Source organism: Crassostrea angulata, chromosome 6 (assembly GCF_025612915.1).
Source record: "Crassostrea angulata isolate pt1a10 chromosome 6, ASM2561291v2, whole genome shotgun sequence".
NCBI lineage: Eukaryota > Metazoa > Mollusca > Bivalvia > Ostreida > Ostreidae > Magallana > Magallana angulata.
The window spans coordinates 27,071,300-27,087,577 of NC_069116.1; the positions used below are offsets into that span (position 1 = coordinate 27,071,300).

Sequence of the window (16,278 nt, forward strand, 5' to 3'; positions counted from 1 at the left end):
GATTGGTGTAATTGGGGTTATTCAACCCGCATGCTATGCATCGATTATAAAGAAAGCAGACTTTAGAAATATTAGCGAACAAAACGTACACATGTTTATTTGTAATTTGTCTGATTATTTCGACCTTTATTTAAAGCGATGTCAAATTCGTAATACAACCATACCCGTCTGGTCGTCAGGGGTGAAATTTAACATGAGGCAAAATAACACGGTACCTTTTAATGTCGTTTGTTTTGTTAGCAAATTTTGTACGTATTTTTCTTCATTGAAATTTGGCATAATTGACGGGTAAAACTACCCCAATGTCTATTATTATACATATACTAAGCATAGCCATCGTTTAAAAGTGTGAATAAATTTTGATATAAAATCGGACCAAGCAGCTTTAAAAATTCAAAACGAACTTCTGGAAAAAAACCTCTTGACATCTTTTTAAACAACGCTTCATTTACAATTTTCTAGCAAAATACAGACTTTGTTTACCTCGAAGTTACACATGTGCTTGAAAATCAAGCCCGGGCCTTTTCACCCCCCTCCGGAAACAAAACGTATCAAAAATTCAGATGACCTCGCATTATTACAAAAATGGGATAGTTAGACCTATTACACATTGTTTTTCATCTCATAAAAAAATTCAGCTCCTGTCGCGTGCGGAAACGCCCCGATTTCAAAGGAAAATTCGGGAATTATTTTGGCTCAGCCATGTTTTGAAATACTGTTATAACACCTTAAGGCTTTCACGTTTTCGTTGGAAACACATGCAAATGGTCCACGTATTGTAGTCCTTTTTTAAAGGACAGCAACTTGTTCTGAACATAGTTGGAAAGAAAGAAAGTGTGTTTATGTAATGCACTGCGTGAAATCCTGATTGTGCTGTTTAGAAGAGTGGCGGTTCCGAAAGCATTGTGATGAATACTGTTTTCCTCGTTTCAATAGAAATGGGCGTGTCTTATGTAACAATTGACGTTAGATACAAAGTTTAGAACATTCCATTCGAACGAAAACTTTTACCACTTCAATGCGCTTCATTGTAATTTGTATTTAACAAATCAATTATATCTTTTATGACAATATATATTTTTAAAGATACTACTGTGACCCTTACACGCTTCCGTAAAGTGTTTTATAATATAGTATTAATTCATTGAACTATTACATATCTATGGTGGCATAGATCTGCCACAACTTGTCAGATAATAATGTCGACTTGTCAGATAATTATGTTCACTTGTCAGTTCTTTAAGTCCACTTGTCACTTATTCACGTGTTTAAGAATTCAACACTTTAACCTTTCCACGCCCAATTTGTGCCATCCATTTGAAATAATATTTTCTGACAAGTCGACATAATGATCTGACAGGTCGACATAATCATCTTTTAAGTCGATAGAATTATTTGACAAGTCGACATAATTATCTGACAAGTCGACTTAATTATCTGACAAGTCGACTTAATTATCTGACAAGACGACATAACATCTGACATGACAACATCATTATCTGACAAGGCGATTTACAATATGAATGATAATTTTCTTTAAACTAGTGGCCATATTATTTTTTCTGTCAGATAATTATGTTAACTTGTCAGATCTTTATGTCGACTTGACAGATAATTATGTCGACTTGTCAGATGATTATGTAAACTTGTCAGATATTTATGTCGACTTATATGATATTATGATGACAAGTAAATGACAGTCAGTGGCACTAACACTCTTTGACAACAAAATATTGAGTCTCTAGTCACTATGGTTATTTCTGACAAGGAAACATAAAGATATGACAAGTTGACATAAATATCTGAAAAGTCGGCATTATCATATGAGAAGTTAACATAATTATCTGACAAGTGGTGGTAGATCTATGCCACCATACATATCATAATATTAAGCTTAATATAAAGACACTTTTAAATTATTTTAGCATTTCATTTTATCAGAATACAGAAGGACAGTGTCCCGGCACCAGGACCAGAATATGAACCAAACACAAGGACGTTAAAACAGTAAATTTATATACTCATTCCAAAACGTACAAATACATAATATGACAGAAAATCTCTGAGAATTGTTATATTCATGTTGAAACCACCGTTTGTCTATAGAGGCAATCACACTTTACTCTTAGACTTTCTTGGATTTTGTTTTCGATTTCTTCCCCTGTTTTGATTTCGTCCCTTTATTTGACCTTTGCCCTTTCCCTTTGGCTCCTTTGCTGTTCGGTTTGTTTGCTTTTGCTTTTTTACCTGCTTTTGTTTTTGACGTTGTTTTCGTCGCTTTGGTTCTCTTTGGACGTCCTTTGGCCTTCCTAGAAAGACCGGTTTTCTTTTTGATGTTCTGTTTGTTTTTCTGTTTGTTTTTCTGGGCGGTTTTAATTCTATTGTTTTTCCTGCTGGCTTTAATTCTATTGTTTTTCTGGCCGGTTTTAATTCTATTGTTTTTCCTGTTGGCTTTAATTCTATTGTTTTTCCTGCTGGCTTTAATTCTATTGTTTTTCCTGCTGGCTTTAATTTTATTGTTTCTTTTGTTATTACGTTGGGTAAACTTGTTGTTTCTTGTTTTGTTTTGTTTTCTGCCACGAAGTTTCTTTCCTGAAGAAATAAAATTATACTTTAAAGGGGCATGGTCACAAGTTTGGTCAAATTCTATTTTTATGTTTTTATTATTCACAACGCTTTAGAAATGCATTTCTAATGATCAAATACAATTGGAGAGTCTTTCGTAGCGTTATAAGCAAGAACAGAGCTCACAATTCTTAATCATGTAAACAAGGCTCATGCCCTGTTTTTGTTTACATAGGTTCAATATACCAGTAAAAAATCTTTTTCCAGCTTATTTGTCTATCTTTTTTATTTATCTTAAGCATTGATAAACAGTTCCTAACGTTTAACACATTCGGTTTAGATTTAAAACTGAAATTCTTACTTCAACGTTCAAAATGTAAACAAACGCTTTGTTTACATAGCGAAGAATTTTAAGCTCTGTAACTCGATTATAACTCAACAAATGACACTCAAATTTCGGTTCCCTACTAAAAATGACTTTCTGAAACATTGTAAATATTAAAATCAGAAAGATAATTTTTGACCAAAATCGTGACCATGCCCCTTTAAACAGCACATGAAATACATATTGATATCTGAAACTTTGACTCCCCATATGATATTGTTCAATAACTGAAGATTTTTAGGAATAAGAAGCCGTTGCACTTAAGTATGCACACACTTAACTTTAAAACTTGCATGTATATGTATTAATAGTGAAGCCCAGAAATTCTAGTATTAAAGAATTATAAAATTAATGCATTCTGTCGTGCTTTACAAATACTCTGAGTGATCGTTAATGTTATTTAATGCCCAAAAGTAAATGTTGAAGACATATTTTTCCTGAAATTCCGGCATATCAGTGTTGAATTCTTCAACAATAAAATGTTTTGAACCATTCGATCAATTTGCCAGCGCTTTTTAAATACATGGTAGTAGTTTATGATACCAGGCACTGTTCATTTGCATTCAAATTAATAAAACAGTTCGAATCAAATGCATCAAAGTTGAAAATATCAACATCAAAGTTGAAAATATCAACAACACAACAACAAAAACAAACCTTGACGACTTTTACTGGGGCTTGCTGAACTGGTTTTTGTTGAAGATTTAGGGGTTGATTCTGGGAGAGCTAAAATAAAAACTTAAAATTAGACGTTTTAAATCAATTAACACGTACAGCTCGGATAAAGAAGTTTTTGAGCTTTTAATTGATAGTAAAATCTCATATTTGAAAGTGCATGCGAAACTACTACGGTATATTGTGAATTTAAGTGCACCGCTCTCTGTGATAAGTGATACGGCGATGCATATTAAGTGCAAACATTCCTAAATATAAGTGCACTTGTATAGACCAAAAAATACACCAAAGATCCCTTACCATCAGTTAAATAATATCTACGAACATATCAGGACACTGTAAACCAACTTTTATTTGTAACTTGATTGAGTTGATGTGACGATTTTTGTCATTCATGCCAAGTATAGATGACAATGTCAACTTGGATTGTTACAAAATTTTGAATACTTTGGATTTCGAAAAGTTACCAAAAATCTCTGTTTTTTGTAGTTTGGCGTGAAACATCTCGCGCAAAATTAAAAGGTGAACTTCAGTAATTTCTACGTTTGACCTTTTTTTGGATAAATTATATGCGAAATTATAAAAATGCTGGATGGTCAACAGATATGATACTTTTGGCGAAAAACTGTCATTAAGGTTAAGATCTAGTAAATGATGTCAGAGTGTCTTTTTGGTGGTAAAATCATTGTGACATTTTCTTGACAATCAATATCACATCATGTAAAAAAGTAATCCCGATACCTATATTCAATTTAGCATCATTTTCAAAAAGAGGTCACTATCTTGTTTAATTCTGTTTTTGGAGCGACTGTATCTTTTCTAGAAATGTTTTGTTGGTCAAAAATGGGCAAAACCTTGAGATTTATATCCTTTTTCCTTCAGAAAATGACAGTTTAAAATGATTTTTTTTAATATAATTTAGCGAAAATTTAATCCTCGACACACCATATCAAACAAATCTATTGTTTTGAGGCATATGATATCTTATCAACCTGTAGGCACCTTTCATTTAAAAGATCTTGACCTTGCGTAAAGAAAAATACTAACATTTTCTTATTTTTTTCATTTCAAGCTCTTCTTTTAAAGGAGGTTAATTAAGCCTAAAAATGACCACGACCCTCCAGCCCTCTTAACAATTCAATTTAACTTCGTCATAATGATTGCTTTCCAAGTTGTGAATTTTTGAATTGGTTAAAATCGCTTCTCGTTAATAATAAGAAATAAACGGGATGTCACAACCAACCTAAATTTACTTTTTCGAACGCAAATAAAAGTTAGTTTACAGAACGTGGTGTTAACGCTAATATTGCTAAAAATAGTTAAAATATGAAGAACTTTCTTTGAAAAAAAATTGTAATTTTGTCATTATCTCTATGAAAAATCATCAGTAAAACGTGGTACATGTATAACCATTCCCTATTATTGTGTTCAATGTGTTTAAAATGACTTACGTGAGCTTTGAAGAGGTTTGACTGGAACCCTAGAATTGACTCGTGGATTTGGTAAAGCTTATAAATTGAAAAGAAAATTCTTGAAGTTTCTTTCTAGATACACTTCAAGAAGTCTAATGAAGTATCGAAATTCAAAAATAAACTGCATATAGATTAAGGAGGCTGGGTGGTCAATATATTTCCCATTAAATCTGCCCTCAACTTTTTGACATTTTTGGCCACAATCATCATTTAGTATTGTAAACATCCCAAAAGTTTGGTTTTAAGATTTAGAATATGTTCCTCTACTTCTATACAGAGCTCTTCGTCTAAAGGAGGTAAATATAGTCTAAAAATGGTTAGGACCATCCAGCCATCTTAATTTAATTAGAAAGCGAAAAGGCTTTGATAATCTGGACACGTCTTCTAAGACTTAGTGACTGCGTTGTTATCATAAAATATTTAGATAGAAATGCGATTGCACGGTACTTCAGGGTACATGTATTTAAATAGGGAACCAAGCATACTTACGATTGTCCAATCCACGCACGTGGAAGAGCGACACTGTCCCGGTATCTGATCCAGTAACCACCAACAATGGCTGACCCGTCGGGCTTTGGAATGGAGGGAGGTATCTAATGGCGTAAAAAATAGACTCTTCACTTCAACTGCGATATAATATAAAATAAAGTAATAATGTCCAGTTTTTCGTCTGAAGTATTTCCGATTAAGATTTATATCATAAATGGCTACTCTGCAATGGAAACAAAACGCCCTATGCATTCTTGTTGTTTCACTCAAATTTAGAATCATCTCAAAGCGTTATTAAACAACAAATAAAATTCAACACCAACCGATGAGTAGATCTTTCAAACTTCTGCATTTTTTTTTATAAAGAATGTCCTTAAACTTATAAAAGCTTAGACACGCTGTATAATTAAAACATTCATGCAAGGGCAATAAGGACAGTTTGAAATATCTTCAGTAACTTTTTGATCTTTCAGCAAAGGTGGTGTTGTGGGGGGGGGGGGGGGGGGGGGGTGAGACGTTCATACGCACTTAATATCATCCGTATCCATATCCGTCAGTAATCCACCATCAAATGCTTCGCCCCACGTCCCGAGGACGGTCTTGGCGCCACTGTTTATGCTTTCCAATGTCCCCTCAGTCATGTTACTGTTGAAGGAGTAGATACTAATGGTGCCAGGCCGTTCGCAGCCGACAAATACAATAACTCTTGTTCCGGAATAGGCTACAGCTAAACTTTCGCACTCTGGTCCCTAATAAAATACAATTAGAAATTGAGTTACACAATAAAGATCACATTGTATCGAATACATTAAATATACAATATAAAAAATGAATATTGTCTCAAAAGAAGAAAACTTCCGAGTTAATTGTTAAACAATGTTTCTCTCAACTTGAAACAAAGTTTAGCGATTATCTTTTGAACTGGCTACATGTAACAGTTCTTATTGAGAGAAAAGAATCCAATTTTGGAAATAAAAAACATTATCTAACCTTGCTGTCAGAACGACTGTCCTGTGTGTCTGTAATATTTACAGATGATTTGGCATAGGAGTTGAACAGTTTGGGAAATTGCATCGCATGGGATTCTTCCACGATCGATCCGCTGTCGTAAATACGCTCCATTGTGTCAGATCGTAGGACAGAAAAGCCACGCCCTCCATAGGAATACAGTTTGTCATACGTGCCATCTCTTAGACGTCCTTCTTGTGTTGAAACGGAAAGTTTGCCTATTTAAAAAAAAAGGGAAACTGAACTGTTATTATCATCTATGACGATTGAAATAATACTGTATTTAGTTCTTCAAACTTTACAGTAAACTGAACCAAACCTAACAAAGCATCATGTTGAATGCTTGGTATCTTTCGCTTTCTGGCCCATTGGAGTACTTCAGAATTGTCTGGTGAAAAAAAAAGTGAAATAAAAACACGGTTCATTCCTGACCACCAAAAATATCAGCTTTAAAATAAAATAGTCACAAGCAGTCTCAAATGAAATTTGAAATTGATTTTTTTGATGTGTAAACATCTATTTGTTTCCTTTAGCGTTGATATCTAAGGTTAGGCGGTTCTGTTTGATAAATACGTACTAGCGAGTGTGATATCCCTGACCCGCTTAGTCTCATCAAATCCGGAAGTCGTCAGTTTCAGTCCTGAGTAGTCTTTGCTGTCGCCCTCGTCGGCTGTTACAATGTACTCCCTCCCACCAATTGTAACTGTTCGAATGGCGTCAGGTTGGTACATACCGTATATAGGATAGGGGTAGATATTGATACCTATAATATCATCATTCATTACAGGTGAATCAGTATTAACTTTAATATTTCCAATAAGCGTATTTATACTTTAAACACAGATTGGGAATAAAAAAAACACATTAGATAGATATTTGGGGAGGGCAAGGGTTTTTTTTATTTCATGTGTTGTTTAAAAAAACACGGACACCAATATCATATGTTTACGTTGTGTCGTCTTGTATTTTTCTTTATTGTCATTGAATTACTGATATGTATATGTCTGTCTTTGATTTATACGTACCTCCATCTTCATCACTGGGGTCCAGTTTGTATTTTGTCCAATCTTTGAATCCAAGTCCGCGAAGATCGGTGATAGTTTCTAATACCATGTCGACTTCAGCAATTGCATTATTTTCCTGTAATTAAAAAGGAGGTGAAAATATGGTAATTTTGTATTTTCACATCTAATTACGGTTTGTTTTACATGATAAATTCTTAGAATTTTGCCCTTAGTCAAAGGAGATATTTAATGGTCCAAACGGCTAACTTCGACATTTTCAGAGTGTTCGTTTGCTATACACAGAAAAAAATACTTATTCTGATTTATCAAAGGTAAGAAACCTAATCGATATTCTGTTAAAAAATATGGTTTAACTATTTCCATTTGGTTTATACTTTATCACAGAATGGTTAAAAAAAAACACTACTATAACAGTGTTATTAAATAAATATTCTCTGGAAAAAAACCCCATTGTAAATGTGTTATTTTAAAAAAACAATTAGTAACAATTCAAAGATTCCAGTATCTCTTACAGATATGCTGTTATAGATGATTATTCTATTTGATAAATCATATCTTGCAAAGTTATATCCAAAGGTGTCTTTCTGCGCATGAATGTGCAAAGAACAATAGGTGCGAACCAATATAGTCAGTTTTAATTAGTAATCCTCACTAAAGCACTGTCAAAATTTTCTCTAATACAAAAGGAAGTTGATATGCATAATTTAAACCTAAAACATAAGATTCTGTCGTAAAAGTCATGCTGTATTTTAAAAAATACAAATCTTGCACAGTATATTAATCTTCATTTCACTATTTTTAGGAGGCATACGTTACATAATTTTACTGCCCAGTGAAATTTTAAGTAAGTTTTTATTTTCTTCATAGTAGGTAAATATGAATTCAACAACAGTCTCAATGTCTAAACAAGACATCAATGTCACTCCGACATGTGTGCTTTCTGAGACATAAATTATAAATCTTCTCCTTGCGGAAACAGCGTATTATATACCACTGTGGCTTTAGTTGAAAAAATAATGAAATCTACAAGACTTGAACATCCATCAAAATTATAAAAAAAAAAGAAAAAAAGAAGAAACTTGCTTCCCAACTCTGGAAACGTCATTTGGACCAAAACTAGTTATCCGGTCTTATCTGGTTGTACCTTCAATTACGAAACACTGTACCTGCAAACTGATGTAAGCCTTCTTTTCATCTGCACTGAATGTAATATGTTCTGGTTCTAAATCCTGCGCCAGGGTGTTTCCATTTTCTTTGTAGACATAGCGAACGCCACTTCTTGCTAGTATTGGGTATCTTATAAAAAAACAAAAATGATAATAAAAACGTTCATCTAATCAATATTTCTCCATCGATATATGATTCCATGTTATATTTAAAGGTGAATTAATATTTTTTTTCGTAAATCAAGAGGAAAAAGGTATTTAACTTTTATTAAAATTTTCCCCCAAATTAGTATCAGTTTATCAGATATAGGCTTTCTTAGCATGGCAGATTATTTGATTTTGAACAGTTATTGCAAAGTTATATTTCAGGAGAAAATACATATATGGTCAGGACAATGCAATGCATTTATATATTGAATAAAATACTTCTTGAATTTAATGTATATGAATAAAACTTATTTCCCTACTTTACATAGATATAATTTTTTTTTGCCTTTGAGAGAAATATTTCAAAAAAATACACCCATTTCCACTTCTTCATAAAATGATTTATTTTTGCAAAATTCAGAACGCAAAGAGTGACATACGACCTTGGTAGGATCCTCCTTTTGTTTTACTAATACTCATCTGCATAAATTTGCTCGAGATTTATATATTACAGCTAGGTATGAATTTAACTCGATTGAGAAAATTAAATAATTATGTAAAAAACTGAAGAAGAAAATGCCATTTTCAAGTCATTTAGAAAGAAAAGATTGGATATCGCAAAGAAATCCACAGGAACCACGTATACACGTGTCAATTAAGTGATATAATCAAATATTGTCTGTGCAGTTACTATACAAAGTATAAATTCATTACTTGTCGTTAAAGCTGCGGAAATCCAACACTTTGTAGCTGTAAGTTGTGTCGGATATGTAACTGGAAGGGAATTTGAGGAGACCAATGGCGCCCTCTGGGTCAATTAGATTCCCGCCCCTGGCGAATGCCTCCCCCTCTAGGGCCACGAGTACCTTTTGACAGTTTATGGTTGGGAGCAGCATATTTGGAGAGGGACCAACTGTAAAAATGAAATTTATGGTGGAATTACACTGTAACAGAAATTTTATGGCTACCATGACAGTGCGAGAATCAAACCAAACATCACACAAATACATAATCATTGATGGTGCTTATCGGTTGATTGTGCTGCAACATATGTGATCAATCGGTATATTTTCATAGATCTTTAATTATCTCGTGCTTTGAATTATTTGAATTAAAAAAAATGTTTCAAGATACAAAAATAATGATGCTAAATGATAAACCTTCATTGTTTCAGGTGGCTCATAAGGAGGCTGAGTGCTCAACAAATTAGACGTCCGATCTACCTCAAACTTTTAGTTGATTTTTTAAGCTATGAACTACTACTCATTAAAGAAATATTGCATATATTTAAGCTTTGAAATTGAATGGGTTCATAATATGAATGTCATATGTCTTTATTCAGAGCTTTGTTTTTATTATTGAGAGCGATTTAATTCCGTAAAACTGGCCAGCCCTCTGAAACGAAAAAACAACGGAATTTGTTGAAACAGAAACACAGACGTACAGTGTGTGTCTGTTGTTTATATAGTGAAATCTACACACCCCCCTTTTATTTTCACCCTTCTCGTCCTCGCTGTCGGCGGGCGAATTTAAGACTGGGCAAATTCGTATGTCTCAAATTATCTCTCCTTAAACACAACTTTGTCTGCGAGAATTAAAGGCGGGGCAAAAAAGTATTCAAGCGAAGAAGGACTGAAAACGGTACAAAAATAACTCTGTGTTCATTGCAGCAATTACTTACAGCATGCTTAAGCACACCTGTGTTTTAAAGACTACTGGTTTGTGCAACAGTTATTAATTAAGGCTTAAAGTAAAGATTAATTTTTAAAAGACAACGATTTTTATTCATTAAAAATTACTAAGATGAAGCCTCAGCAAAAAGAGCTTCATATTTACATAATATGTCTAGAAAAAAATTATTTTGTGGTAATGCAATAAATGACAAGGAGTGCTTGGCAATTTAATTGTTGTCAAAATTGTCCTCTATTCTAACTCATTTATGTTCTTATAATTAAATTTTCTATGTTTGCTTTGTAGTATAATTTGTCGACAGAAAAAGAAATTGCTTGGCATATTTCATAATTTGACATATCGTTCATTTTATGAGTCGTTGTTTCTGTCCAGGTGTCAGAATTTGAAAGGGAAGCAGGATAAACGGGCGAATATATTCTTGTTTATACATACGATATTACATATTCGTATAATTATAAATTTTCCAAGATGTTTTCCGGCAACGTTTTTCTATGTCTATTGTTAATAACCTTACCGACAACCTCGAGCACAATGGGCATCGTGTTATGTCGTCTGTTGTACTTCCGGAACACCAATACTTTTCCATCTTCCGGTTTCTCGTCGTTAGCAACGGAAACAAACACGTGATTTCCGCAGTATTCTACATCTGTCGGATCCATTTTGACAAACTGTTTCCGGTACAGCATTATCGGATCCGATGGGTTGGAAAGATCAACCACATTCAGCCTTTCTTCGCCTTTAAAGAAAAAAACAATAAATTAAGCTTGATTTCTTCGAAGTTAATCGTTACACCAGTTTAATGGATCGAGCACATGATAAAAGAAAGACGTGTTCGATTCCCAATCTACATTCTGAAATTCTAAGACATTTTAAAGTTCTACTAAAAAAGCAAAAGTCATGAAGTAGGTTTAACTCAAGTAGAGAAATTAGTCCTCAAGGCGAAGCCAAGACCCAAGATCCATTTGCTACATGTACATAACAAAACATTTGAAGAAATCCAAGGATTGATGAAAAACTAATGTCGTGTTCATCTTCTTTAAAAACTTTATGAAAGTTTGGTCAAATATCAAAAAGTAATACATGTATATCTCAAAATTCCAAAAAGTCAAACTTTTTATCATGTTGTTTTTTAATGCAAGTAATGAAAAACGGACAAAATATAAATTTATCATATTGTGAGCAAAGCGGGTATACGAGTAAGACGTCCGATGTGCTTTCGATGAACAAGACAGTTTTCAAAAGTCAAAGACTGTATACATACTGTACCGGTATCATTTTTTTAATTGTAGAGGAACAAGTAAAGAGATCAATCATAGATTAAAAGCAAACACATTCAAAAGTATAAAACAGCAGGAAAAAAATCAAACAAGAACTAATAAATTAGTTTTTGAAAATTATAAACTTATAATCTTACCTGTCACGTATAAGATTTTTTGTGCAGGATCGTAAGCAAGCTGTTCTGCGGCATGCCTTCCAAGCTTGAATTCCGGGTAATCGTGAGAATTGTACCGCGACGGAACGTACAAAGTTGAAATCTTCTCCAGGTGCACATTAGGTGGTGGTACTTGTGCTTTCACGAATATGATCAAGCACGGGAAAAACACAAGCAGAATCGGGACACGCATCTTGGAAAAAAAAGAAATGAACGATGACGAATTCTGTACGGGCGCTTCCGTCTCACAACGACATTGGTGGTTTCTGGACGATTCAGCGAGGACTGCCCGAAATATAAAGCACCTTGTCTTATATGAGAATGCTTCGTTTACCGCTGATATAACGTGGGAAAAAATCATTTGCATCAAAAAAATGAAATATGACATACATGCATGTGGAGTTTGTTTTTCACTGAACATTTCAAATTCTGTCTCATTTACATAATGGTACCTTGTATAATAATATTGATGCTTCACTAATTGTTTGGTGTGACTAATGCGGTATTTCATGATAACGAATTGGTTGCATTAAATTTCGATTTTACATACACAGCATTCATTGTTTCAGGTATATTTTTTCGTCACATTTTATTTCATAACGCACATATTTATAGCGCATATAATCAAGTTTGTAAAGATTTAGAATTAAGTTATAGTGTACATAATTATGTCTGTAAATTTATACAATCATTTTCATAACGCACATAATCAAGTTTGTGAAATTAGTAAAGTTCTAATTTTTTAATGCATTTATTTGATCAGTGCAATAAACATTACTTTATTTTTACACAAATTTCATGTAGAAATTAATTCTTAAATCATTTGAACAGTAGAATACTTTCTTATTAATGCGGGTAGGAAGGTAGCGACAATGCAGGAAACAAAAAACTAAACTCGCATTAGCGAGTAATGTTTATTTTTAGTTTTTGGAAAACGTTTAATGCCTATTTAAAGGCAATTTTCCCCATTTATAAGAGAAATACTGTAATTATCTCAAATAAATGCTTTTAAAATTGCTTATTTTAAAGAATTTCGTACTGCGTCCCATAATTTTGTTCTTATAAGAAAAAAACCCTATCGATTTTTTTTCGAAATAAAGTACAGTGTACTCCCCTTCAGCATCTGGTGTTTACTACGCTGAGTAAACATGTGGAAAATTAAAGAAAAAATACATAAAATTAAGCAGTATCGCTAAAAACACAGATAAATAATAACATCTACAATGTATTTTCTACTCTATTTCTTAAAACAAAATTGATTATAGTTCATACAGTTTTGAACTGACAAGCCATCGAGTAAAACGACGTTCAAGTACGAGTGCACGCATTAGTTTTACTTTAAAAAGCCGCTTTCAAATGTATTGTTTAGTTCATTAACTAAATTAATTATAATAGATGAGTTTTACTTCGTTTCATACGAAAAATGCAAAGAAAATTACATGTACATGACACGCTTATGCGGGCTATTTTTCTGGAATGCTAGCTACCTTCATACCTAACATGAAACACAAAAGAAAGCCTTTTTTTGTTTTGATTCCAAGAATCGGAAATTCTGTTACAAAAATACCGTGTAAAGGGTTTTTATGTAAACCATATGAAAATGCCGAACTTTTTAAAACTTTTCTAAATATGATCGCATCTGTACTAGTGCCGGATGATGTAGCGCACCCATTACAGAGGTCACATCAAGTTCCCTGAGACAACAATTGCTTTTACCATTGCACACGTACCATCTATTCAGCAGATAAATTGTTTCCATTCTTTTGTCATATCCTATCAATTAGACCTTTATTTAAGAGGGCAATCGATAGAAATCAAAATCGATAAATAGTTCATAATTTAAAAACATAAAAGACATAAAAAAATTACCAAAATATCCATTTTTATGATAGTTTGTCGTAATTAGTCTGAGTTATTTTTTGTTTCTTAGTGTTTCTTTTGTATCAAGCATAGACGCATTTTCTCATTGCTGGAGACTTGGGTTTCTTGAGGCTAGATACTATGCAAATCTTCCTTACCTAAACCAAAACGGCAAAACGCTCAATAATGCAGTGCACTCTGCTGTTGAAATAGATGTTAAATAGATAGTGATGAGATAAATGTTTATTAAATACAGTTGTATACGCACGGAAAACGTTCAATAAGTCCTTGTTTATTGACAAATGATGAATTTTGCACATATTTGTTTTCATCAAGTGCCCCCCCCCCCCCTTTCCCAAATTGCTGGATCCGCCTCTGCGTTCAGAGAGAAAAGAAAGAAACAGTTTGATAGAGAACTGAGAAAAATGAGAATCTATATTGAGACCACTTTGAGAGATGGACAAGTCTTAGAAATGAGTAAATTTTCATGTTTAACAATAAGCTTACTGGATTCTTGCTAGACAGCGGCGTGAGTCACACAGTGGTGTGTGTTTGTTTGTTAATACATAGGCGTCGGAACCGGGGGGGGGGGGGGGGGGCTAGGGGGGCTTAGCCCCCCCCCCCCCCATTTTTTTTGCAAAGTTAGCCCTAACCATTAGGCATATAGTATTATAGAGGGTTCAGCCCCCCCCCCCCCCACTTTTTCTCGCAAGAGAGATAATTGTTCCTAAACGTACCTTGAAAGATTGAGAAGGTTGAGCCATATTGAGCCATAGAGACATACTAGCCTAACCCCCCCCCCCCCCCAACCCCCGGATTACGAATTTAATGATTTGGTGGGAAAGATTTTTTTTTTTGGAAGGTTAGATTGTTTTTTTTTTTTAACTTTCCTACCCCCCCCCCCCTCTCCGGATTAGGATTTTTTGAAAAAAAATTCTTTTGGTAGGTAAGATTTTTTTTTTGGGGGGGGGGGAAGTATAGGTATACCCCCCCCCCCCCCCCGATTAGGATTTTCATGATTTTGGGAATAAGGGGTTTTTTTGGCTCAATATTTTGGAGGATTAGTCTAGCCTCCCCCCTTCCTTTTTGCTTCCGACGCCAGTGTAATAAGATATTTACTCAAAAAGAAAAAGAAGCCCGTGTGTATGCTACGATATTCTTTGCCTGAATATGATCAAACTTGTAGAGACATGCCGTTAACCATTTACAAATCATGATTAATGCATTGTTAATACTTATAAAAAAAAACCCCGTCATTTAAGTAACTCTCTTTATTGTGAGTGCAATGACTCAGTGGTTAGAGCACCAGACAAACGGTAACCTTACATATATACACTTTTTATGTTGTGGCATCGATACCACCAAAACACATGGCAATATTTTTTTTTACTTATCGTTTGTTAAAATATTTAAAACTTAATATAGTTAAAAATTGTGCTTTTGCAAACTTATATTATAATATTATCAAATAGATTTACTTGAAAAAAATTTTATATTATGACTTAAACCAAATGCATGGGCATTTGCGCTATCTTATCTCCCACCTTATTTTTTATACACTTCTTTTTCATAGTCATGCTGAAAAAATTTGGGTCTAATTTTCAGCATCGCAAAAATGCCGCAAAAAACGGCATATATGCCTTTTAGTAACAAATATTATCAGCGTCCCCTCCCATAAGCTACAATATTCACAAAATGTAATTAAAATATATGCATGTGCTGTATAAACATGGAAGGCACTAAAGAGAAAACATTTTAAAAAGTTTCCTTTTTTGCACTATCATGAATAACTATTTATAAATGTTTTTAAATTCAGATTTTTTTTTTTAATTATAGAGACTGTTATGTTACACAAATGCAATTTATATGCAAAGATTGCCTCTTCAGTACCCCTGTCAAGGAAAACATATAATGGAGCCTTTCTTCTGTAAATTTATTCTGTGGTTTTGTTAAACAACTTTCCGCTAATTAGAAACACTGTCCTTTAAAATCTCCCTCGACCTGATTAGTGAAAAATGCTCCGACGTGTCACAGCAACATAAAAATTTAAAGTCACTTCCAGCATGCACAATATGTTTTATAAATAATATTTAAATTATAAAACTGCATGGAAAATAACACAAGTTACGCAATTGTCCATTACAAAAACGTTTTTGTAACCAACCTGTATCTCTAAATGCTGTACTGGTTCCAAGATATACGTGCGCATTTAAGACATTATAAAATAGCGAAATCATTCATTCTAAGATATCATTGTTAAACATATAGCTAACGAGCACAAAAGTTTTAATAAAAAATTGAACAAACAAGAGAGAGAGAGAGAGAGAGAGAGAGAGAGAGAGAGAGAGAGAGAGAGAGAGAG

General features: G+C 33.5%; 1 protein-coding gene across 3 annotated transcripts; it reads right to left on the reverse strand.

Moving 5' to 3' along the window:
• Window positions 1–1,995: 1,995 nt before the first annotated feature.
• On the reverse strand, window positions 1,996–12,356 carry LOC128186563 (uncharacterized). Of its 3 annotated transcripts, none has more exons than XM_052856382.1 (13): window positions 12,039–12,355; window positions 11,139–11,360; window positions 9,647–9,845; window positions 8,786–8,915; window positions 7,620–7,734; window positions 7,172–7,357; window positions 6,914–6,982; window positions 6,577–6,812; window positions 6,115–6,335; window positions 5,587–5,690; window positions 5,077–5,105; window positions 3,608–3,676; window positions 1,996–2,592 (listed from the first exon to the last, which is right to left on the reverse strand). In XM_052856382.1, exons 1-13 carry the CDS (start codon window positions 12,247–12,249, stop codon window positions 2,113–2,115), a joined length of 2,271 nt encoding a protein of 756 aa, XP_052712342.1. In that variant the 5' UTR covers window positions 12,250–12,355; the 3' UTR covers window positions 1,996–2,112. The 3 variants fall into 3 exon arrangements, with proteins under 3 accessions (XP_052712342.1, XP_052712341.1, XP_052712343.1); XM_052856381.1 differs by having other exon boundaries at window positions 5,077–5,133; XM_052856383.1 differs by lacking the exon at window positions 5,077–5,105 and having other exon boundaries at window positions 12,039–12,356.
• Window positions 12,357–16,278: the final 3,922 nt, after the last annotated feature.